At 33.1% G+C, this 27,554-nt stretch overlaps 2 protein-coding genes across 3 annotated transcripts; both read left to right on the top strand.

The window, feature by feature from the left end:
• The first annotated feature begins 371 nt into the window (after window positions 1–371).
• LOC138317634 (uncharacterized) lies at window positions 372–12,600 on the top strand. Of its 2 annotated transcripts, none has more exons than XM_069259435.1 (10): window positions 372–669; window positions 3,233–3,622; window positions 4,299–4,490; window positions 5,069–5,230; window positions 5,515–5,586; window positions 6,006–6,401; window positions 6,731–6,922; window positions 9,994–10,149; window positions 11,078–11,119; window positions 11,959–12,600. In XM_069259435.1, the coding sequence occupies exons 2-10, from the start codon at window positions 3,364–3,366 to the stop codon at window positions 12,051–12,053; spliced, it is 1,566 nt and encodes a 521-aa protein (XP_069115536.1). In that variant the 5' UTR covers window positions 372–669; window positions 3,233–3,363; the 3' UTR covers window positions 12,054–12,600. The 2 variants fall into 2 exon arrangements, with proteins under 2 accessions (XP_069115536.1, XP_069115535.1); XM_069259434.1 differs by lacking the exon at window positions 372–669 and adding an exon at window positions 1,039–2,311.
• A 10,257-nt stretch (window positions 12,601–22,857) lies between these two features.
• Window positions 22,858–27,062, top strand: LOC138317633 (uncharacterized). Its single transcript, XM_069259433.1, has 3 exons — window positions 22,858–22,983; window positions 24,634–25,032; window positions 26,673–27,062. Exons 1-3 carry the CDS (start codon window positions 22,935–22,937, stop codon window positions 26,678–26,680), a joined length of 456 nt encoding a protein of 151 aa, XP_069115534.1. The 5' UTR covers window positions 22,858–22,934; the 3' UTR covers window positions 26,681–27,062.
• Window positions 27,063–27,554: the final 492 nt, after the last annotated feature.

The following is a 27,554-nucleotide window of genomic DNA, read 5'->3' as shown; positions in this document are numbered from 1 at the left end:
TGAAAAAAATGATATACGGGTATTAAGCATAGATTAATTTAACATCAAGGATCAAAGGCTTTAGTAGACATATAGTAAACATTATCGACTATACAGCTATAATGCTTATCGAGATCAGTTGTGTGCTCAAATCGTGGACGTAAGACAATGAGATAGGGGTCAATAAATGGACCCATCAGGCGATTGTTGTTTATTTATTTGTTTATTTATATAAAATACGCCAGCTTATTTGTACTATAGATCGAAACTGTGTAAGGGTTGCGTCGTGCTATTCAACAGTGGTGAGTTACGGCAAATCGTGGTGGGCTAGGTGAGAACTGACACCTGGACATGTCTACAGATAGTACTAGTGCAATATAGGGCAGAATTTCTAGGTGAGGGACATGTGAAGACATTTTTATTATTGTATAGAATGACATCTATTTGGCTTATTTCATTTTCGTTTTTTAGACTAACGGTGTCAGTTTTTATTTCGAAATTATTGTTAATTGCAATTATCTTTACAAACTTATGTGAGGTATTTCAGCTGTTCTGTATAACGAGGGGCTCTGATAAAAAGGGATTTATCTTCCAAAATCAGACATAAGTTGTCGTTGTTTCAAAAGACAACTCGGAAATGTTCGATCTAAGGAGGATCTTACACATCCTGAAGTCGACTGGCGTATACAGGTATTTAGAAATAACGCTTGCGTGGTATGAGAACTGACTAATTAAAAACAAAAAGAAGAACACGAAAATATATTGTAATTAATGAAAATGCTAAAATGATCACTGAAATGCAAACACATTTAAAGGGATGTTCAGATAGCGAAACAGAAAATAAGTCGTTGAACTATATAAACGCAACATATCTATTATTATTCTATATATGTGTACGTTTTATATATGGTTTGGATAAGTCGGTGTATTTCCAAAAGTTTTGAATAAAATAAAATTAAAGAAAGTATTGTTGAATAAAGAATGTTTGTCAATCATATCAGTATCCAGGTTTCTTACAAATAACGCTACTGTTCCGTTAAAGATAAATTGATTTAATGGAAGCAGTTTCTTACATGCAAAATACCAAACTTTAGATACCTGGTTGATTCACCAGCCATATACCTGTATAGAATGCCTAAAATGTCTGGCCCTAACTCCAGACGTGACTTCGGTCACATTTATAACCTAGTGATTAAACGATGTAGAACCGACATGTATACGGTAGGCACCTTATATACACTTGTGTTAAAGGTAACCTTGATGTGAAATAGCGATGTTCATCCTGGTAGCTTTTACTGTAAAGCAAACCTACCCATTGATGTAGTCGGACATACGCGAGATAACAAAAAAGGAATATAATATAATTTTACTTAGTAAAAATAAGAATGTTTTCCGATAACAACCGTAGAAGGCAGTCAAACTTGTCAATAAAGACTACAAAAAACTATGTCAACGTTTAGTTTCATACTTAATGTTGCGGAATGGACCACTTTTTCACATGATGTATCTGATTATACCTTTTTGTCAATTGTAATATTAATGTATTCTGACTGTAACAGGCATATCGTTAATGGCGTTACATTGAGCCTGACGGTACAATCTCAAAGAAATACAATGGTGATTTACATTTGATACACCAGAAGAGTGTTAAAATAATTTTACAATCGCTAAATAATGTTGGACCTGTAGTATAATACTGGATACATTTGTTTATGAAGGAAGGGCGAATATGAAGTTTATCGAAACACAATGGTCTCTTTTTCTAAATTGAATTTTCTTTGATGATTTCTTGAAATAATGAGATACATTTAAGGTTTTGAAAATATGCGTACATGTACTTATAGATATATCTCAATATGCTCTCTCAGTTAAATGATCCCAAAACGCTTAGTATTTAATTATATATGCTGTTTTTCGGAAGGCACTAGTTCTAAGTAAGATAACATATAAACGTTTACTTCGAGTAACTTACTATTTTTTCCAACTAACTCAGCAGTTAAATCTATCTATGAGGAAGTAAAAATGCATCGGAATGGACACAAATTGTAAATATGGGAAGGGTCTCCTCTCAGAACTTGGCACATAACACATAAATCCACCAGTAATCATTGTAACATTACCGTCAGTGTCTTGAGATAAGAACGGTGATTCCCCACAATGTACCCGTGAATACCTCCGTCTTATCCACGTGTTTATAAAATGGGGATATTTAGTTTATAAAACAAACAGTCTGACCATGCGGAGGTTCAATATAGTCCCGTTTTGAACTATTTCACCATGGACAGACCTTTGGTGTTCATTTTCATCACTGGTATTTTAGCACAAGCTGCAGGTAAATATGTTAAACATGTTTAGGTAGATACAATTTAGTAATTACTTAACTTAGTTGCACTATCAAATCTCACTATTTTGACTCGTACGAGACTGATATTTGAACCTAGCGTAGGTTAACAGAAATACCGATTTCACTAAGGATCGTGGCTCATGATTTAATACTTTAACATTTTAGTTAGATAAATATACCGTTAATATGCTATTTATTTAGTGTGATACTGAAAGTAAAACTTGACTTTCACGTCATATTTTTTTTTTTTATTATTTTGGTGGCCGTGGTGAAATATTTTAGAGTAAAGTTACAAGGCAAATAGTTCATGCTATGCCCTAAATAATTTCTCGTATTAGAATTTTGACATATGACGCATTGAAAAGTTCCCCTTTACTGCGATGTGCTCTTTTCGATGTTATGAAATGGCAAATGATTGCAATGCAAATTTAATAATACAAAATTATAAAGTATAGTAATGATATATTAAAATGTATTTTGTTGAAGATCTGTCAATTTTATTCTTTGCCTATTTCAGAGTTAACTCTCTTGTGGGTAGGTATCCATTGTGACGTCATCATTTAAATTTGTGGTCGCAATTCACGCATTTCTCTCTAAAACGTATCGCAAACACATGACGTCTTAATCAATACCTACCTGCAAGGGCACATAACTCTGTAATATGCAAAAACAGAACAGGTAGTTTACATTTCATAGTGTTTCAATCAAATTTTATTTTGAAATTACGTAACGTTACATACAGATTGTTCCATATTTCTCTATGTATTTACCATTACTAGCGACATGTTTTGACTGTATGTAGATACATGCATGAGGAAAATTAAGTAATTTGGTTCAGGTCTCAAATATCATTAAAATTTTCAGTAACAATTATGTTACTTTAATTGTTGTATTTTTAACATATGCAAGGTGTTTTCCTAACTATTGAGCCTAAAAAAGTGCAGTACATTGGGAAGCATGACGTCACCATTCTTTGTGGTCTCGGGGAAACTGACATTGAGACCGTAGGATGGGTGCAAATATCAAAAGAAACGTTATTGATGAGAAAGAAACCGTTACTATCACTGCGGGTGATTGATGGTACCCTCCCAGAATGGAGTTCTTGGGTTGATGATGAAGAGATGGACGGAAAATCATCTGTTAGATATTCGACAGAACCAATGGAGGAGACGTATTTGAAAGTTACTTTGCACGAGATAAAATGTGACGATGGCGGCATCTATTCGTGCGAAGTATTTGGAAATGATAAAAATGGAAGCCTTGTGAAGGAACACATTCGGGATGAACTCATCATCTATTGTAAGCATTTATAGTAGATTCTGAATAATTGAAATACATCCTGATGTCTTATTTATCAATTCAGCGTACGTTTAGAAAGAAAAATATAATACAGTGGTTCGTAATAGGCATAATGGGGAATTGCATCTTCAGCATAGCCATATGACCTTATTCTTGAAACAGTAGTTGATTGTATATTCGTCAATGTAAGATAGTCTTAACAGTTCTGTACCACTCATTTAATCTCAATTTGCTATTTGATTCAACGCGACCTTTATGTTTGTGATATTAGTTATTAAAATGCTAACTTGATCAGTCAAATTTACATTTATGCCCTTTTGTTTTTGTATACTTTTAGTGTTAGTATGTATCTTCTGTCTATTTTCAATTCAAATAATATGCACAAGATGGATACATGATGTCTTGTAAAGGTAACTGTGCGACTAATCGATACAAATGAACATGTTGATATCTAAATCTTTATGGATGAATTACACAAACTATCAATATACCAAAGCCAAAGCCAATGAATTGTAAACCTAGATGGTTATTTATTTCAAGTTAAGCAGTTTTTCAAATAAAACTATTGGTTTCAAATTGTAAATCTCCCGTAAAAAAACATGTTATAATTTATAATATGATATGAAAATAAGATGGTAATACAATATACAAATTTTGCTTTTTTTTAACTTTGAAGCTTTCGGACAACAACCATCTATAACATACTTCAATGAGAAAGTCCCTGGGGAGAGACTAATTGTAGAGCCCGGCAGTGAGGTGAACCTCATGTGTAATGGTATGGTAGGAAAGCCCCATGTCCCTATCGTCTGGTACGAATACAACAGCAGAGTAGGCGCATTTACCCAGCTGGAGGATGGTGTAGACCAAGGTAGGGGTTATCTAAGATAGGCATAACTCAACCTTCATTGGAACGAGTATTCTCTGAGAAATTTGAAATTCCTTTGAATTAAATTGAATTATAATAAGTTGAAGTAGCTTTGTTATGTATTGTACTCTCAGTATGCAATCTGATTTCTGTGCTACATCTCCTTAATATTAAAACATATTCCTTAAATTATTATAAAAGTGATGTTTCACTGGCCAAAATCTAAGTTAATGTTATTTTATGTTTTTTTTACATAACAATGATGTATATGATTTAAAAGAATCGGGCAATTTAGATAATCATGTTGTATTCTGTATGTTCTGATATAGTGATGTCAGAAAGCAATTGAAGTACATCTTAAAGTACAATTTATTTCCATTGATATGCAACGATTTGCGACAAGAATATACATGTAATCATCTCGATACATAAAAGGCTAAATATCTTTTTTTTCGAGTGGATTGAGAGTGACGGGAAATGAAAATCCGTATGCATGAAATAGTATTGTTGTATGACATATTAGCAATATAGAAACAACCAGATATATTTAATTAATTCAACTACTTCTTTATATCATAAAGAAACATTGATGGTTGAAAAAAGAAACGCATGTGCTTACAACGGGACCAGCTTTCTAACGTTTACTGCAACAGAGGAGGAAACAGAGGTGACATTCAGATGTGGGATTGGTCCCTTGCATGACACCCTGGCTGTGGTAACTGCATATAAAGCAAGGAAAAGTTGTAAGTTATACTTAAATCAGATGTGGTAACTACAGGGTCTTCAGCAAATACTTTCTCACAAGCGATAAACAAAATCAGAACATGTTTTGTTATTTTGTTTTAAGTGTTTAATCTTATTGTCAATGTTATATGTTTATAATTACTATGTGAGTCATTTGTGATGAAAATTGAAAATTGATTTCTGTTCTACGGAAAAGGTCCTTTCAAATGTGAGAATAAAGATGAAGGAGGACCACGTTAAATATATGTTTTTATCAATTTGACAAGCGTTTTCTTCTTTACAGTCAATCAAATTTTTGGTTTTGAAAATGGTACTATTGAAACTAATGAAACCTCGAACAGTGAGAAGCAAGAAGGTTAGTATTCACATTATAAATATTCTACTAATATGCAACAAATGTTATACATTTTATAGGAAGCAAACCAAATTATATTCTGCAAGAAAAAAGCCATTTGTTGAGCGCTCTTTGTGCAGATTGTAGAATTACTTCACTTACAGGACAGCATTTTGTCCAATGTTTCGTAATGAAAACCTGAAATCAAGCTTCACAAAACTCATGTGTGATACCATTAAGATTTGTATTTTGACGTCATTCATTTTTGGTAAAAACGTATACAGTCGTTAAAGAGTAATTATAAGCTTTCAGAATACATGATTGTACTCGAATTTTTAGCCCCGACATATTAATTCCTATACACGATCTTGTTATTTATTTAAATTTTAATTCACGTTTTATGATTTCACTTAAAAGTTAAGACGTGTTATTTCTCTCAGGATTGGTTCTGACTATCAACCCTTCAAAAGTTCAGTACCAAGGACACTTCGACGTAACTATAAGATGTTCCATTGGAAGTTTAGCCGAAAACCTCACACAATTTGGATACATCCAACTCCTAAGAGAGGGACCTGTGTCATATAAACGCCCTTACCTGACACTTAGAAGTACAAATGGAACGGTGCCTGAGTGGGGGGCTGGGATCGATCGTAAAAAGTTAGAAATGAAAAGTACAGTGACGTACCAGCGATATCCCATGGACGAAATCTTTCTACAAGTCATCCTGCACGAGATGGAATGCGACGATGAAGGGATTTACACATGCGCTCTATTGGGTGTATACAATGGAAATGATATCAATGTACAAACAGTTCGAGAGGAATTGTCCATATACAGTAAGCAATGACTTATTTTGACAGCATTTCCTTATGTTATAGAGATTGAGTCATGGTTTTCGTTACTTTTTTATATTTACTCTTTTGGCAACAAGGTATTCCCCATTTGCGTGTTATTGGGTCATCTGCCCTTGCGGGTAGTAAGTGAGTATGACGTTATGTGTATACGAGACAAACTCATTTTTTTATTATGGAGTCATCTTCTATCAAGAGAAGATAACTCTTTATCGTGTAATAACGGAATATGGTTTAGAACATTTTATTTATAATATTTAAGTTCAGTAATATCTGTTTTGCTCTCGATTTTACTCTCACGTATTTCCATACAGCATATGCAGGTGAACCTCAGATTACCATAGCTGGTGATAGGTACCCAACAAAAGAGTTCCATACTGCCCCCGGTACCAACCTTACATTGACATGTTCCGGCCCTGTAGGTAAACCACACGCTCCCATAGAGTGGTACAGATACAATATGATGGCTGGAGCCTACATGTACACTACTACCGGGACTACATCGGGTTAGTACTATCATTTTAGCAATTGTCATTATTGAAAAATTTATATTTTATTTTATCCTTTATTCAATAAATGCGTTCAGATGTAGTATCATCTTATCTTGTTTACACCGATACAGATACAGACATCTGAACGGGGTCCCAGGTTGCGCTTTGTTTGTGGTGTGCAAGTTGAATGAAATATCAGTCACTTAAAAAAAATATCTGACCACGATCAACTGCCATTCGTGTATACATATCATTCTGATAATGTCTCATTATTAGGAACTTCCATTTACGGATGGAAATCCCTATTGTTATTGTTCTGTGTTTTCTTAATATTTTTCTTTTTTTTTCTTATTACCACAAATCTTGTTAGCAGGATATCTCACAAACGGAATAAGGTATGACGCTCAACTTTGGACACGTCATATATGAAATCATGAAACGATATCAAGGTCACAGACGTAAAAAAACCTTTTTTTGAAGTTTAAAGTCCTTAACTTCATTACCGTACGCTCTTCGTCGTCCCTGTTTAATTATTTAGGTAGATCCTGACATATCGCGTGTTTTTCTCATTACATGTTATCAGAGATTTTGTCAAGGTCAAGAGTTCACTACGAGGTCATACAAAGGTCAAAAGTGAAATTCAACACAGAAAATTCGAAAGTTGGATATGAAAGGTCATGCTCTCAGAAATATATAATGAAAAGCTTCAAGGTCATGCGATCCAAAATGGCGGAGATATAGCCCTTTGAATATGGCGATTTTGGCGTTTTCCCGCAAAAAATGAACAAGATTTCAGCGCCTTTAATACATAACATACATGCTTGAATTTTTTCATAGACATAGCATGGACAGATGTCTACAGAACTTATGTTTTTCATTGACCTTGACAGGGGTCAAAAAGCTTAAATTCTTTAAACGAATTCTTCTTAATAACCAAGAGGCCTAGAGACCTGATATTGGGCTAGTGGCATGCTGTGATGAAGGGCTAATCAGTTTGTTCAAGTGAATGACCTTGGCCTTCATTCAAGGTCACTAGGGTCAAATAAGCTAAAATCTGTAAACTACTTCTTAATAACCAAAATCATATAGCCCTTTGAAAATGGCGATTTTGGCGTTTTCCCGCAAAAAATGAACAAGATTTCAGCGCCTTTAATACATAACATACATGCTTGAATTTTTTCATAGACATAGCATGGACAGATGTCTACAGAACTTATGTTTTTCATTGACCTTGACAGGGGTCAAAAAGCTTAAATTCTTTAAACGAATTCTTCTTAATAACCAAGAGGCCTAGAGACCTGATATTGGGCTAGTGGCATGCTGGGATGAAGGGCTAATCAGTTTGTTCAGGTGAATGACCTTGGTCTTCATTCAAGGTCACTAGGGTCAAATAAGCTAAAATCTGTAAACTACTTCTTAATAACCAAGATCCCTAGAAACATGAGTAGGTAATGCGATCATACGATAACAACGTTATTTATCAAAAGTTTCATTTTTTGTCACTCACATTTCACACATCATCGTGACACACCGGGTTCGGATACTGCACCATGTATTGCTGTGGGGAGGCAGCAACATCGTAAAGTTCCATTTAAAACAAAATACTTTTTTCTAGCTGTTACCTTTCCTGTTTATTCCGCATCCAATCTCTTTCTTATCTTAAACACCCATGGTAAAAATTGTGTAAGCCCAATTTTATTTTGTGTGTTGGATGTTGTTTATGTAGTTTGTGTTTATATACATTGTGTGGCCAAAGGGGAGATAATTCTAGCTCTCATTGTGTGAGTTATTCCCCTTTGTCCAACATCGCTATTAAGGAAAAGGAGAATGAACGTGGACTTGGAAGCAAACAGATGTGTTTTGTGTTGTGAAGAAGTAAGACATGTAGAACGAGTTGCCCCACCAAACCTTACGTCATTGGCACACCTGCAGTTTGGTAAAAGGCTTCAAGTACTAGAAGATAGTTTTTTTCGGAATACCTTTGTATAGAAGATCAGAATTCAGATTTTATTAAAATCTTCTCAATATTCAGATAAAGCCAGAAACGTATATACAGTTCATATATTCTGATATAGCAGAATCAAATCTCTTAATAGATGGAAGGCTCTTAAAGTCTACAACAAAGAGTTGTATACATTATCTTACTGGTTACCTTCGTTCTGACCGTCATGAGAATAAATGGATCCTATAGACTATACAAATGTATAAGGGAGCAACGCTGCGTGTAAATTACAGGCCCCGGGGTTTAGAACCTATTAGACACGATATTTATATACAATACTTATTGAAGCTAAATAAGTTGCAATCTCGAGATTCTCTGTCAGAAACTGACTAAAAAAAGTTCAAAATTTCTTTACAGTTTTTCAATCTACATGTCTTGTCTAACCCACTCATCAAACCTTAAAATTTTAAACTGACGCACCATGAATATACCCAATCAGTAAGCTCTGAAACAGTTACCTGGTTATGAAATCTTATGCCCAAATAGGGAGATTTTCACAAATCTATTTTTGGTTTAACTCTGCGCTACTTTTATTGTCCACATGTGCATGTGTAAGGAAGTACATTTCACTATAATCATGGATATCAACGTGCAGCTGAATACAATGTATAATAATCATTTCATTCGTCCGTTTGTTCTTTATTTCGTTCGTTCATTGTTCATTTTTCTTTTGTTCGTTCGATCGTTATGCATTCATTCGACTTTAAAAAACGAAGGGAAAGAGTATTAAAACAATCGCCTGTTCGATAACATTACTTATATCATTACTTGGGTGGAAATCCCGTGTTTTGATCGCGATCAAATCTAGTTTGTATTGGCATTGTGTAATTGGCCTGTAAACTAACGCAAATGACATCATTACGATAGTGTTCAACAGTATCGCTGACACTAGAGATGTCCGATTTAAGTTTGTTATAACCCACTTTGAAAAAAAATATTTCAAAGTAAAGTTTAATATGGTACAAGTTCAGCGCACTTTGATTTCTGTCATGTGGATTGTAACAATGCTACAAAGATGTGAGATAAATAAAAGCTCAACGACACTGATATCGACTCACAGTATGATATACCATTATTTTTTTAGAAACTTTGGACTTACCAGTCGACCATCTTTGTCGTTTCACCGGCCAATCAACTCTGACATTCCTCACGACAGCGTTTGAAACAGATGTGACGTTCGAATGTAAAATTGGAGCTTTCGCGGATAGCATCACCGTGATCGTAGACGGTGGTTCAAATGGTAGGTATTATCTTAATGTGTCGTTTGCCGGTCAAAACATTTTTTCGGGTGATTTAAACACTTGTATCCTTTAATGTTAAGGGTGATTGGTGCATAAGACTTACTTTAACCTCTTGTAGCCTTTGTTCGAAACTCATGCCGAATTATTTGTATTTATCATACTTTAATGGTTTCAAATGATTATTTTCCAATATTCGTCATGCACCAAAAGCAGAAATAAATAGTTTTATAAGTATTTTGTGTTAATTAAACACATAAAAACACGATTAATCAACAGTTGTTGTACAAATGATATGCAAAGCTTATAAGCTTTCGGCGGGGGAGCATCTGCAATATGAAACAACATCCAGATTGGGACAGAAGGAATAAAGAATAAAAATGATCAGGACTTCGATTTTTTATGTAGAAATGATATGATGATATTGCTTGCAAATTTCAATGTATATAACAGGCAGCAATAATATTAACAAACGCAGAGATTGCTAGAGGTTGTCTCCCTTTAGCCGTAGGCTTCATAAATAAGAACATCATTGAATTTCGTTTGATAAAATGATGATTAATTTTAATGAAATGATAAATATACTGTATAAAAAGGACAAAAATGAAATAGAAATATTAAAGTGCGTCACTCTTAAATCTGTGTTTTTGTCTTTCGATTATATAAATATACATATTGGAAGCGATTCTTTTGATCTTATATCAATATAGCATCAACGAAATTATTTATAGTATTTGATGTGGTTTGTTTTACCAAAAATGCTCAACTAAATTACGTAGTAACCTTTTGTTCTAGGAAATATGCATTGTCAAAATCTAAAAAAGGAAAACATGCTATTTATAAAAAATCATTTCACAAAAAGCACAAGTTATTTGAAATTCAGTACTTTACGACCATGCATTAATTTACAATTTAAATTATGCAATTTAGGTCCGATATTGAAACGTCAGAAACAGAAACATACAGAAACAGGTAAGAAAAAAATTATCAAAATTATTCTTCGAGGAAAGATGAACATTAAGGACTAATGATTGAATAATTTACAATGTTGCTTAGCGTGAAACAAATATCTGTATATGCATAAAATGTGTATACTATGTATTATTATATCAGTTGATGACTTATTGTCAGACTTACCTTGTCATCATTGTTACGATATAGGGATTGAATGTATTTTTCTAATTTCATAGCGGCTATGAATAGCAGAAGCTATCTACATATCCCGTGGAGCGCGTTAAGAAAAATACATTCAATCCATATATTTACATTAGAATAACTTATGAGAATAAATATGTTGAAAGGTTATTATATTATATTTAAAATTATGACACCCATGTACGTCATTCCACAACGTCGCGTTTTCAAGCTTCCGCCTTCCGGTCGACTTTTTTTTGCAAATGACAATCGATAAACAAGAAATATAGTTAAAATAAGATTAGATTGACTTATTACAGTAAACCTTAGTTGATTCTATATCAAGAAACAACACATTAAAGATTATACATTAAAATATTGTGTGGGACTATTTTTGATTGATATGAAACTGGCGTGATGTTTGAAATCAGCTGATCGATGCACGAGAATCGTTGTATTCATAGTGTATTCATAGTGTTTTCATAGGCAAATGTTTGTTTTCGTCAGTTGGTTGATTCATATAGTGACGAAACATTCAGAATGTAAATATAAACAATATATACACTATACGATAGACATGTTATTCGATATGGGTTTTTTTCATACAGCATTTTCTGATTATATGTTGTCGGAGGTTTTAAGAAAATGACCTTTTTTATTATTTAATTTCATTTCAGAAATCAACGTTGCCCAACATGGTGAAGGTTCTCACTGTATGTGTTTTGGTTTATTGATATTGGTATCTCTCTTTACCAGGAGAGTTTTTTCTTGAACGAATTTTTTCTGTCTTGATATTAAAACTGTTTATACATCAGTTTCTTTCTTTTTTAATAATAAATCCGATATTTAAAATGTTTACTTCAAAATCACCAATCCTAAAACATTAACAATCTCTATCTCTTAGATAATAACATCGTATTTATGAAATAAAGATATGATTTATCCGATTAAATTTTACCGAAAGATTACTTTTATCAATAGAACAACACTCGAAATAGATCATGGTTATATGTTTACTATATTAAAATTTTGATTATTAAAATTTTGTTTTATATGCTGGAAATAATAGATCGGAAAACATGCAATAGATTGTGCTGCCTTGTTTTATTCCCATGGCTTGCTATATATATAACGTTTTGCCTGCTAATGCAGTAAATTGTGTATTTTGCTATTTTGTGCATTTTGATTAAAAAAGTGATCTTTGTTTCAACCAAACAATTTTTTTCAAGTTGTTTATGCGTTATTGTGAATTTGACTTATGTATGTGAATACTGGAACTTTCATTTACCGAGAAACTATCATTTTAGAGCACTTTGTAACTTTACATTTTCTTTCTGTAAATTAATCTTCTATTTCATATGTACATATTTATTCTAATAAATACAACTTTGATGCTATTTTCCTTGTAATTATTTTTTTCTGTTTTCCTACAATGAGAGTTTAAATGTGATGACGCACTAAAAAATCATGTCATGCGTGTCGCTCAAGTGATTCTTCACATTTCTATACAGATTTTAGTATCAGCCAATTTCTATACAGATGTTTAGTATCAGCCAGTTTCTATACAGATGTTTAGTATCAGCCAATTTCTATACAGATGTTTAGTATCAGCCAATTTCTATACAGATGTTTAGTATCAGCCAATTTCTATACAGATGTTTAGTATCAGCCAATTTCTATACAGATGTTTAGTATCAGCCAATTTCTATACAGATGTTTAGTATCAGCCAATTTCTATACAGATGTTTAGTATCAGCCAATTTCTATACAGATGTTTAGTATCAGCCAATTTCTATACAGATGTTTAGTATCAGCCAATTTCTATACAGATGTTTAGTATCAGCCAATTTCTATATGAAAGATATATTATGTTACACCAGGTTAAGGTTACCATCACTACAAAAATCGAGAAAAAACAAGGATTTGATGCCTAGATTGCTGAATGCTACGTTCAAAAATGGACTAAGGTATCATCGCCCTATAAACTGACTTCAATCTGGTTATATTTTCAATCTCAAATTCGAACTGGAAGTCAACAGATATCAAAATTACTTTAGAAAAGACATGTCTGATAACAACTCGCTTGCATAAATATACAGAAAACCTTGTCAAAATTAATGTTTAATCCGGATCCCTGTGTATCCCAGGAAACTTAAAATGCAACTTCTTAATTTATAATCGCTGGGTCATCTTCCGCTTCCACTGCAGTGTATTCCGTATTTGCATAGTACAGAGTTTGCTCCCTTTCGGTAAGGTATCATTGTGACGTTATTTTTGTGGGCTCAATTTTCCTGAAGAGTATGACGCAAGTACATGATATAATCAACATCTATCGGCAAGGGCAGATAACTTTTTCTTTCATACCTACGGATGTAATACTGGCTGGTCTAGGGCAAAACACTCGTGCCGCATGAGGCTGTATTGCATGGCTACCCATGCAATAAAGCCTCGTGAAGTCACGGCAACAGCAAAAAAAAATTCACAAATTTGACTTGTTTTACTATAAAATCAACGGAATTTTTGTTGAAAATATCACGTAATTTTTCATGTATGAACAATTGACATTCAGTCGTGGATTTCTTCGAATTTATTTCAAAATGGCGGAATACTATAGTTGTAAAATTGCAATAAAACTTCGAAGTATGAAAGGAAATTACTCGGGATCATAAAATGCTGCAAATCCTTTGGCAAGCTTCGGGTTTTACTACATTTTGTGACCCTCAGGTAGAATATCCTTATATGAGAGTCTTATAGTATTATACAAATACAGATATATTATATTGGAAGCGTTCGTCTTTAATTACATCACTCAGTAAGTCGGCTTTTGCAATATCTATGCATATGTCACTTATGTAATATCGCACCGACTTATTTTCATTGATTGTGTCGTAATTAAAACTAATTAGGTCACGATATAAATACCGATGCAGTGATGTGACGTTAGAAAACAGTAAAGTGACAACAGAAATTGAAGACGGCATGACATATTTGACGTCCCGTAATATTGATAGTCTGGGTTACCTTTCTAGTAACGACGTAACTAACGCATTCAAATCGAGAATAATATTTACTTTTATTTTTCAAACTAACACTAACAGACATGTGTACGTTTTTGTGAATATCAATAATAACTAACCAAAATGTATGAATATTTCAAATGTTCATTTTTGTATATTAATAAATGTGGTGTAAAGTGTGAGGAGGTTAGATATATTTTCTCAGGGCTGTATAGTTGTAAAATGCTTCAGTAAGCTTATAAAATATCTTAAAAAGGTACATAAGTTTACATTATCGCGAACATAGAAATGCCATCACACGCCCTATACAATACGTCGGTGTTAATGGAAGTAGCACAGTTACACTCTGTTATATATTGTGTCCATACTAATAATGACATTGACAACAACAGACTTGACATATAAATAGGAAATAGGCAATGTATACTGTCATAGTTGGGCTGTTTGTTATATATGTTTACATATCATGTTAATCATAATATCAGCGGTTGTAAACGATTATATTAAAATATAGTTGTATTATCCTTGAGTCAATGATAATTTTATTTGATTTTGATTAGTAACTCATTAGAGGATATTATGAGTTTTAAACAAAAGAATTGATAAATACTTTCTTAGTTTCTTTTATCAGTAACCTTACGAATACTGTGTGTTAAGATCATAATTGGTTTGGGGGGGGTTTCGCATTATACGGTAAAACAATTCTATCATTGTGTTGTCACACACATGGGTGTCTTATTTGGTAACTGAAATTGACAATATCCACGACTATATATTATAAAAATGTTCAATTTTCTGGATATATATTTTACACAACATGTCATAACGTTATTTCAGAACTTCTCAACATTCGTAGATCTACCGCTAGTATGGTGAGGATGCTATATACGACAACACGGCAGAAAACATGACAAATCAAATGTGCATAAGGAAATTAAAACAATATTAAATAGCAATAAAAATAAAATTTCATTCGTCATACTTCATTTGAATTGCATAATAAATTATTTGAAAAAGGCGCGTTCGATGTGGTAAGGTTGTTAAAACATAATGCACTGCAATTTGCAATTTCAATTTAGATAATAAAGCTTACTTAATTTCATCAGACTGAATTAAATAACTTCTTTTATAATGACTTTTATATGTATAACATCATTTGCGTCGACCCGTGTGAAGATACTTTATTATATATCTATGCAGAAAGAAGATCACCTCCAAATTCATCGCATTATATAGTGACAATACAAGATATTGACTTCTGCTTCTACATCCTGGTATTAATAGACGTCTCACATTTCTATACTTACCATTTACTTTAAAATATCAGAGTAATTTATGTTTGCGGTAATACACAACTTACCACCAGCGACCGAGAATATTCTGTTATAACTACGCTTGCTGGTAGCTGAGTGGCCAATGTTCGTGACATATCACTGTACATCCAGTCCACCACTGAATCGTTGTGGTACTGTGGCGAAGTGTGGCTAATGTTCGTGACATATTACTGTACACCCACCCTTACCACTGAATTGTTGTGGTACTGTGGCAAGGTGCGGTTAATGTTCGTGACATATTACTGTACACCCACCCTTATCACTGAATTGTTGTGGTACTGTGGCAGGGTGCGGTTAATGTTCGTGACATATTACTTTACATCCATACCACCACTGGATCGTTGTGGTACTTTGGCGGACTGTGGGTTATGAATCTGCTATCCATCCACTAGTCTTTTAGTCTGTTATCAGCTGTAGACGTCGGTCTGAATCAGTAAATAAAATTAAAAGAAAATCATTTCCTGAATCTAGTTTCGCCTTCCTTAACAAGTTTTTAAAACATAATTATATCCCAAAATTATTTTACATCTATGTATTAAGTCGGGCACGCAATCATGACTTAGACTAGATTTGATAATTCATTTAACACAGATGGAAGACATAAATATATGAATTCGTCTATAGGCTCAAAAGTTTCTACGTTCATATAGCTTTTCTATTTGTAGCATCCTCTAGATAGTTTAATAAGATAGTCGAAAATAGGCAATGAACATACGTTTCAAACCTCGTGTATAACGGACTAATTTTGATTATGATTTATATCATTCCATGTATATTTAGCGTAATATCGTTATTCAGTCAAACCTTTAAAGACTTAAACAAAGACAGACAAAATGATAGAAAGGCGACCTTTATACACATATCTAATTTTGTTCCAATTGGTCATCTGGGAGCCTTAAAGACCCACTACCTTTGCGGAGGAAAACATAAAGGTTTCTTAAAAACATTTATAACATCAGAAAATATATACCAATGGCCTAAGATGAGGTTACCACACCAAACATATGCAAGATTTCCTGCGTAATGTTTGATAACAGTGGGGAGTTATTTCGCTGTTTTGCCGTCTGGCGCAGTGATAGTCAACTACCGCGCGGTATTTAGGACGACGGCGGGAACATAAGCCGACCCGTGTTATGAAAATTAGCATTTTATTTATTTTAATCAAATTGTTCAGAATATGATGAAACATGTAGTATCAACGTAAGTTAATTACTTAAGAGACTATACAAAAATATCGATCTCGTATTACTTTCCCATTTTAAAAATTAAAAGCCGTTTCGGAAAGGTAGTGGGCCTTTAAAAGCATAATTGAAGACGTTTGAGGTTCCCATATTACTTTAAGATAAAAGTATTTAAAATAATCAATCGCACCCCCCCCATCCGCCCCCCCCCCCCCAAAAAAAAAAAAAAAACAAAACAAAACAAAACAAAACAAAAAAAAAAAAAAAACATGATGCTACGCCCTACACGTATATGAAGTGAGGTACTGGTTACGCAGATAACAAAAGCAAAACGATCTATTTCATATACATTTTCATGTTTATTAGACATATATATTCATACACGATGGGCCATAAACTATAATCCAATGATAAATAGTATTTATACTATATCAGCGTTGTCGCATCTTTGATATTGCAAATCGATTTTAAAGTCATGCTTTAGAAATAGCGTGTTTGATTGTCAGTATAAAATTCTACCACATGTCAACATAATCGATATGATTTAAAGATTCATCTTTTCTTTACAGTTGGATTAATTAATTCATTAATCAATCAACACATACGTTTATAGACCAGTCCGTACAAGCCTTTTTCAGGAACGGGGAGATTATAAACATACTGTGCCAGCCAAATGCTGGCACTGTCAACATAGCATATTAGACTCGCCGTAATTAAAAAAAAATAGTGACTAGTGGTGACATCTGTGTAATCATAACTCTCTTTTTCTAAATGAAGTTCCACATCATATTAATGTTAAATTAGTACAAAATTCTCTCAAAGCATCTCATTAAAATTATATGATGTATTCGAAAATTTGCATCTACATGGTTTTTACATCCGCCCTTATTGAAGTAAAAATAAATCAGGAGCTTACAGAATACATTTTTGTACTGCTAAAATGGTTTCCATCAAATGTAATAAGAAAACAACGTAACGCAATCTTAAAAACGTTCGTGTTAATTAAAATAAATGTTTTCATAATTATGCACTTTGTGATATCATTCATTTTGTCTAAGGAAGTGACGGTCAATTTAAAAGGTTATTTCATAAATATATGTTACACCTGTTATAGCTTTATTCTACCTCATTAGATATATAAAGTTCATCATAAATGTGTATATAATAACTTTGAGTGTGATGACGTTATCATACAATAAAACAAACAAACAAAATGAAAAAAAAAATTAAAAATAAAAAATAAAATAGAAGGGCATTCGAGCGTGAAACGCAAAAAGCGACATTTCTTAACCGAAAACCTGTTTTATAAAGTTTAAAATTAAACATACTGTCATTAAGATACAAATATCCCATATTCAAATGAGATGTATTGTTCTTTAAGAATTATATTCATAACATCAACACAACATAAGCGTTGTTGTGACGTATGTATATGTTAATTAATGTTTTGAAGTAAGTAAGAAGATATGTACAATCGTATATATCTGTACAGTTTGGACAGGAGATGTCAACATTTTGACGTGTTCGATTATGACATATATGAGACATTTATGTCCACGGTAAATCAACCTTTTTTAAGATATTGGCGTCATATAAATTGTGCTAGTGTATAATAGGTTAAATATTGTACCTTTATTGTATAAGGGTCAAAGAAGTAATATTAACAGGATTTTCCAGACGACACGGGATCTCAGGGATCCGAATTACGTCAAATGGTATATATGTGACAAAGAAGTTTTGACAAATAACGTTTTTTGTCCACATAATTTGAATTACTTTTTTGACCCACCTTTATTGTATACTGATACATCATTATTGACCGATTAAGATAAGAAAACAGGACCCTATCTACCTATGAAAATAAAATGCATTTCCAAACCAATTCTATAACTTCAATTTGCATTAACTAAAAGGAAGAACAACTTTAGAGATAAAAACTAAGAATTGTACGTTGTGTTTGCATTTTTCCTGAAAATGGTAATAAATTATTGCATGCTTGGTTTAAATATACAAATGAAATTAATTGAAGAGATTTGACACCTATCTTGGCTGGAAATGATTAAATTAAACTGCTAAAGTTCACAACCACCATGATGTTCCGTTCCCGCCAAATCTAAAATCTATTTTTCTCGTAACAGAGAAACAACAAAACAGTATTATCATGGAAAACAGATGGACGTGGTCGTCTGGATTATACTAAAATATGGTTCCTAGTCATTTAACAATGTTGGAAATTTAGCAAAACAGAAAAACCCTTACTATGTTGAATTAATGCCAAATACATTAAACATTTAAATATGAATATTAAAACGTCTAGCTAAACGTTTCCTGTGATCATCATTTATAGAGTAGCTATAGTCAGAAATAGAGAACCTATATGTAATAATACCTTTTTATCTCTTCTACACCGACGTTATTGTACGTAAATGTTATTGATATATTCTATATGATAGCATCAGACATGTATACATATACGTCCCATTTCGACAAGGTTATCTAGCCAATGGTAGGTACAACCTTAAGTATTAAGAAGAGTGCGATAAGACCTTTTTGTGTATAAACGTTAAGCAACCCACCAATGACCATCATTTTGTCCCAGTCATGCACCTTACCGTTTGGTTATACACTAGGCCTATGGATACCATGCTTTCTATGTATACGCCACGTGAGATATATTCGGCTAACTATACGATGTATGTTTATGAACGCGTGCTTACATCTGTGATTCTTATAGGCAATTCAAATGCTGAATAGAAATGTAAAGCAGTTATAATCATTGTGTAACAACCAATATTCTGATACGATAAATACGTCATTAATGATCATTTCAGCATCATCAATAATTTTATTACGCTGCCTCTGAATGCAGTAAATTAAAAACAGCAAATCAGCTGTAGGTTCTTATCAAGGTCAGGCTAACATAGATATACTTACTGTCCTTGTGCTACTAAACCAACACTTGGTACCTTTCTGTGTTTTTCCTCGTATCAATTTCTTTAAAACACAATAGGTTTCTTGCATTACTGTATTACAAAGAGGCTTAGTTAACCAAAATGGTGTAAAATTAAAGACATTTGTATTATTCAATTCTCGATTGGAACATACCAATCTGATCAGGAACATACAAGAGAGTGTTAAGATGGTTGAACAATTATACCATCTCGAATATTAACATAACAGTCAAAGACTTGTATAAAAACAGTGTTTATGGCCATCCATAAATACTTAGCATCAAATGGCGAATTGTTGTTTCTTTCAGGTCATTTAGCGACAAATAGTAATTTATTATTGTCTGACGGTAATATTTGTCGGGGACAGTGTACGATCAAGGACTGTCATTTAACACCTGTAATGGTCAGGTGATACACATCGCACTTTCGTGCGAGGACACGTGAGACGAGTCAGCGGATACAAAATGATCGTACACTATTCTATGCATGTGTCTGGCGCAATCTTTCTAATATGAAGGACAATGTAGCATCCGTTTGAAAAAAATGGTGACAACATCATTAATGAGCATAACATTAATGACGGTCGTTGGCCATTACATAAAATGTTCAAGTGAGTTTATATTTAAAATAAGGATAAGTAAAAACAACAGCGAAAATGAAATACTTAGTAAAATGTACAGAAAAAACCCCATTGTTTATAAACTGATTAATGTGACTTGGTGTTGATGATCTTTAATGGAGATATCTCAGGTTACGCATTGTAACGAATACATTTTGAGTTAATTTCTAAGTAACAATAAAAAATGGTAAAGCGAAATATTATAAGAGCGCTCACTTTTTTTAATTAAGCACTCAGCGTAAGACACAAACAATGACTAATGTCCATTTGCTTATGAAGTAAATAAAGCGTGCTTCAAAAATCAATACAATATGTGTATATGGATAAAATATACGGGACAAAACATGTGCATAAGTCTTACCTCCTCCTAGATATATCATTTTGTGATTATAGTATTATAATTCAATTTTGCTTTTTACGAGCATTTTCATTGGCCTAAAAATTTACTTCATCAGCCCATAAAGGAAGAAATGGCGTCGCCGTTTGTAACGTTGCTTCTGATTGGCTAAGATGACGACGTAATGATTTCATAGACAAAAGAGTCCCAAAATGAATTTTGAATATTGATGAGATTATCTTCAGATAATTGAATTATAAAGATTAATTTGAATACGTTTTTATGTTATGGAGATATCACACAAAAATTTGAGTTTACTCTCATCATAAACCGCTTAGCGGTTTATTCAGAGAACACTTAGATTTTTGAGTTATATCTCCATAACATAAAAAATCTGTTCTAGTTAATCCTTAAGTATGATGTTAGAACATACATAATTCTAAATATCATGTTGGATACATACGAATTGCCTTCAAAAGAACTTTCTGCTAGTGTGTGGATGCAGTCAGCATTGCAAACAGGGCGGTCGTGTCAATGTAAGAAAAAAATGGGTGACATTTAAACTTACTGTGCTTATTTGTTGTCAGTTCAGCGTCTGTCGGATGTAGTTTGTTGTTTAAACATAAACTTTGCATGTAGTAAACCCTTTTTTAGCTAAAATAAGCCTAAATGTTTTATATTTGTCACGATGTGGGTCCATGGTCTGTATGAATAACTGGTCCTGTCAACATGCCTGGAGAATTAAGCAATTGAGGTAATTTAAAAACTCCAAACCACGTAATATTTTTTTCTTAGATGCCTCTGGGTTTCCGCTTTTCTAAAGTCGATTTGTTTTCTACTAAATTACGTTTAAGTAAATAAACACTTTAAAATGAATCCAGACACATACATATATATATAAAGTTCCATCTGTTAAAGATGCTCCACCGCTGACAAATAGGTTTTTTTCACTATTAAAAACAGGAAAAGACGATTTGTATTTTTCTTCAGTTACAAAAGTTACTTATTTAGACCATTACCACCATTGAAAGTCTGAGCTTCTAATTTTACTTCAAGTTAAAAATATTAAAAAAAATATTAATTGCATCCCGAAAAAATTCCGTGCCACTATATCCTATATGGAATGAAGTATTGATTGCGCATGCACCAAAGGCGAGGTAAATTATTCTATATTATTTTTTTGTATTAATTTTACATACATATAGACGATTAAACACCAATTATTGTTCAAATGAAGAATATCATTTGTGCTCTGTCGGCGGTTGAGCATCTTTAATCATTTAAATTATTTTGTAGCAATGAATGCAGTACTCATTATGCCGCAGTCATGGTAATTCTTAAATTGGATTCCTTTTCATAATAATTAGATCATTTGCATGTTTATTCAACATCAGAAATGATAAGGTCATTTTGCCATCGATCTGATTTAATGAAAATTGTTCGTGAAAAACAAATGATTCTACAACAAAAATACATATCTCCTGGATTTATTCTAATTCATTGAGGAGTAATTGTGTTCAATAAACTAGGTGAACAAATGGTATCCGAATACAAAATGAAAACCAGATGTCCAAAGCAAAAATATGAGTCTACTTGTATATTTCTGGAATAAAGAGTAATTGCTATTTACTACTGACATTAGGCATACTCTCTCCAAATATTGGTGTTCATAAACTTCTCAACATCAAACGTTAGAAAATATGTGGCAAAGGTCGCATTGCAGTGTTGATAAAGCTTAATTCAATTATGTTTAATGACATCAACAAACATAAAGTTGTTTTCCATCTTTGAAAATGATTATGCCCTACATATATTACCTTATCTATTAAAAATGTTACATTCAAGTAATTCAAGCGCGAATATCATTAAGAATGTGTCTTTTCTCCAAATAATAAAATAATAGAAATACTTCAACTGTTTTACTCAGCAACTGTTTGTTAGCATGGACCTTTATGTATTTGGTGCGATGTTTTAATGACTATTACAGATGTAACCAACACCTACCATCCACAGGTGCATGTGGCTAATGGACAATATCTATCTTACGGACGCTACAATGTATAGCATATTACCCCACAGTTGACATTGCCGACATGCAGTATCCCCGTATATATAGTGCACGATGTGTATTAAACCGTCGCAGTACGTCCGGCCATCCATCCACACTCCTCGACCGACCGACCTCGGCACATCACTGACCCTCCGCTCTCAGCCATGTACAAGGTAACCGGACTTGTGTTCTTCGGCTGTCTGACGCTCGGATGTAAGTTGTGATCGTTTATAATATCAATTGAATTTAAATTTATTTCAAAATGTTGATTTCTTTTTACCAAATAGTCGTTGCATTCAAATAAACAACAACATGAATTAATTTAAGAAGTATTGGCAACGAAGTAGTTAAAATGTATTTCGGATGTTATCTTAAATTTTAGACGTCAGGAAATTCAATCCAGGGGATTTATTATTTGGGGCTCCTAATTAAATGTTTGACGACGACAATGAAATTAAATATTTATCAGGGCAAGAATACATCTATGCTTTGAGAGTGATAGGACAAAATAAATATTCAATGAAATATTCCGTATTATTTTGGAATTTTCATGCGCATTATGAACGATAAAATATGATTTAACAACATATTGTCTCGACTAATGTTCGCAGCGCACCACATTAGAGCTATATCCTTCTTTATACTTATTGATGTTCATAATATTAATGTGTTAAGTCATAAGATATCAAGATAATTATAAACTGTTAACAACGGATCAAATTCCACCTTAATATTCGGGAAAAGTGAACTACTAAAACTACTAGTTAAGCCCATGAAAATATCAAGGTTAGTTTGAATGGTTTTATATCGCAAAGAAGGATTTCAGCCGTAAAAGATATAACATTTTCCTGTTAATATTCATCCAAGAAGGTTCTATACCAAATGCGTTATAAAGACATTTACCAATTTACTGTCGTTCCTGAACGTCAATTTAACAACTTATGTGGCTTTGATGCCTTAGCATGCAGCGTAATACCAGTCATTTAAAAAGTTATATATATTGCACTGTAACAAGCAATTTCTATTTTGTACAGTAGATAGTGCTGTCAATTGACAAAACGCTGATGTGTTTCTATGGCTAAATAATCTCAGATAAGATAATTCAATTTGTCCATTAAATCTCTCATCTTCGACTACGCTCGCTCTTCCTTGAACATTACATTTCTATTTTTTAAGTGATGATTACCATGGTAACCAGATTTCCTCGTATTGGCTTTTTATCTCTATAAAAATAGCCTCCCTAAGTGGCAGGTTCCAAATATAGATATCATAGATATGTCATAGTGTTGACGTCTGAGGGCCATATCGCGTCAGTCATTCCACTTAACGACAGTTTTTGTACTTGTATACATAAATATGACATCCACAGAGTTTATCATTGTGTATTGGCTACAATTGTGTCAATTCCTTTTCCATATCAACATGTACTACTTGTAAACGAAATATATTTTGCAAAAAAAAAATTGAAAATATTTACTTTGTTTCGAATAAAAGGAAGGCTATTTCTTACAGACAGAAGGCAGGCGAAGAAATGAGCAATACTACTTTTTGCAAATACTCAAATAGTGCCCTTCATGTACTAACCTTCGGCGTCATAAAATGTAATCGAATAAAAACCATTAAATTATAGAGAAAAAAGGGAAAAAACTATCGATTCTAACACTAAACTTGCGGCACCAGTTCAGTCAGTGTTGTAAAAAGCAGATGGCTTAACATAATAGTAAAACAATAGTTAAGGTTTTCTAACTACCGAATAATGATTTGGAATACATAATTTAAGAATTCCTTCTAAACATTGGAATATCATTGCACAAAACTTACTTGAAAGACATCTGTTAATCTAACGTTTTTTATTTACTACAGATGGGTTACTCTTTGGGGATTCCCCTATGGGTATGCTTGCGATGAGCGGAATGGGCGGAGGAGGAGGGATGGGTGGAGCCGACCCATTTTCATCCTTATTTGGGAACTTTGGTGGCGGTATGGCACCTCCCCCACCCACTGCCGGTGTGGCAGCTCCTCCAGCTATGGGTGCTGCTCCTGCCGCTGCTCCTGCCATGGGCGCAACAGCGGGTGGAATGGATCCAATGTTCCACGCATTAAGTCGAATGACTCTCTGTGGCGAAACCCCATCCCGTATCAGATACAAGACTAGAGGAAGCTGTAATCCATATGAGTGTAATAGAATGGCAACTGGACATGATGTAGCTTGTTTGGGACACTCATGTTGCTGTAAAACGTTTCATTGCACAGTAATGCTTGGTAAGTTAACTACACTGGGTTTTTTTTGTTTTTTTAACATAAAATTATAGATAGTATTACTCTTGAATGGTGATATAAAACAATTATGACGCCTAAAACATAAATGAGGTAAGTGTGCTTTAGTTTCGTGCTGAGATTCATATGAATGGATAAGGTGACATTTTAAAGATGTTTTAACGCCAACAGGGCAGAAATGATATCCATCATTTAAACAATAAATGGTGTTTAATCGTCATATATATGTCTAATTAACACATAAAAGTACTATAAATAATTTATTTTGCTTTTGGTGCATACACAATCAGTACTTCGTTCTATATAGGATATAGTGCCACAGATTTTTTTTGAGGAAGCAATTAATTATTTTTAATATTCTTGAAATAAAGTAAAATTAGAAGCTCAAACTTTTCAATGGTGGTAATGGTGTAAAGAAATTAACTTTTGTATCTGAAGAAAAATACTAAATCGTCTTTTTCTGTTTTTGATAGTGAAAAAAATGCCATTTGTCAGTGGTGCAACATCTTTAAGCTTTTGTTGCTTATAATATTAACCATCATCTATTCGCGCACAAAATAAGCCAGATATTTCAATTGGAGAAATAGATATTGCCGATAAAACAACGTTAACTACAAACATAATGGAAGCTTAAAAACATAAATTAGTAAATTGAATCGCCGTTAATACAACGTCAGGAATTTAAACCCAAAAGTCACCAGTAAAAGCGTTGATGTCTTGCTATCTTGCACATGGTGTATAAATATCGGATGGCTCTCGGATATAATAGCTTTAACAAACGGCACAAGTGTTACCACGTGTGAATGATGTTTGGTCATACTGTTCAAGTAAGTGGACTTATTCCTGTTTACTTGTCATTTACACTTTTGAAAGAAAGCAACACCAGTGTTGCTATATATCTAGCTTAATAAGTTTCAACACGTGTATTCATTAGAATAGAATGTGACATTTACTTCCAACAATAATTCGTGCTTTACGAGCGGAGAGTTTTTGGCATAAAATCGCTGTATTATACACAAATAGTCTTCATGTTATTCTTCACTAATGATGTAAAATACAGAACTCAACGATGAGCATTTTAAATTGTCCAAAAGCTGAATCGCATATAAGATGAAGCGTAACAAAATGTACAAAACATGTCATAAAAATGCACTATTAATGCAATATAGACAAAAAGTTTTATAACAACTTGCAAAATACAAATAGTATACAATACGGACATTGAACGTAGTTAACATTGATTTTTTTTCAATCTAACATCAATAAAATAACATCTTGTAAAATATATGTAGATAATAACTTCAATTCTGCGGATCTGACATCGATCTTCATATTATTTGACTTGATGTCTATTTCAGAAAATTCTGTTTGAAATTAGGGTTCTCAGTTACAGACGACCTGGAAAACGTATTAAAGCTATTTTCAGCCTAAATATGTCAAATGTTTTATTAAAACACAGCATTTGATGCAACGGCTATAGTAAAAATAAGAACAAAGTAAATCATGTCCAAAATGTGAACGTGTTGTATTTGAATTCTACTGGTTATTCCTTTATTCTAGTCTGAAATGCTGTTTACAAAAAAATATATTATTGTCTCCTTAACATAATTGTCCTTGTATTTTAGACGCATGATCTGCAGTGACATAGGATGTGTGAGAGGAACACCTAGCAATTGACCTACAATTACTGACCACATAAAACCCACTACACCACGTGAGGCTCGAAGCATAATACAAAATGGATTCCATCGGCTGGATAATACGTTTACAAGTGAATTAAAAAAACATGGATATAATTCCTTAGATAAACTCTGAAGTAATATCAAAATCATGGAAAACGCGTAGGTAAATCCCGAAGAAAGATTTTTCCAGTGTTTCATCCTGTTGTTTTTCAAGTTGAAAAGACCATCCTCGGTGAAGAAATTGTACGATTTAATTTGTTTCGCTGTATGTATGCTTATGTTGTACAGTTGCTATTATTAAATTCTATCTTTATTAAAAAAAAACAAAAAACATCCAGCATTGTTCTTTTATGTCTACCGGAGAATACAACTGACTCGAATTTGTATATATCAAATACTCTTCTAATTGGAATTAATATGTTTGCCATAATATAAGTTTTCATGTTTTAAGTGCTGTTAACTCAACGATTCTATTTTTTGAATGTACAATTGACTAGGAGTTAGTCATGTTTGCCTGTAATTATACAAAATAATGTATATGACACACAAACATCACTGTGATATTACATATGCAAATGAGCATCCAGTTATTCACTTCACTATCTTAGTAATACACCGGGATATATGCTCTTTATAACAAACAATTTATATGTGGATTAAAACGGATGGTATTTTTAACTCTACCGTTACGTAATCATTTCGCACACAGCAAACTATACCGTAATGGCCTGGCTAAAACTGTCCATTGCATAAGTTGACGACACAACACAACAATACGATATACAATATCATCTTTAGTTTATTAATTGTCCATACACAGCTGTT

The sequence above is a fragment of the Argopecten irradians genome, chromosome 3, assembly GCF_041381155.1.
Source record: "Argopecten irradians isolate NY chromosome 3, Ai_NY, whole genome shotgun sequence".
NCBI classification, from domain to species: Eukaryota; Metazoa; Mollusca; class Bivalvia; order Pectinida; family Pectinidae; genus Argopecten; species Argopecten irradians.
Note: the sequence above shows the minus strand (reverse complement) of the source record. Positions and strands in the feature narration are given on the sequence as shown.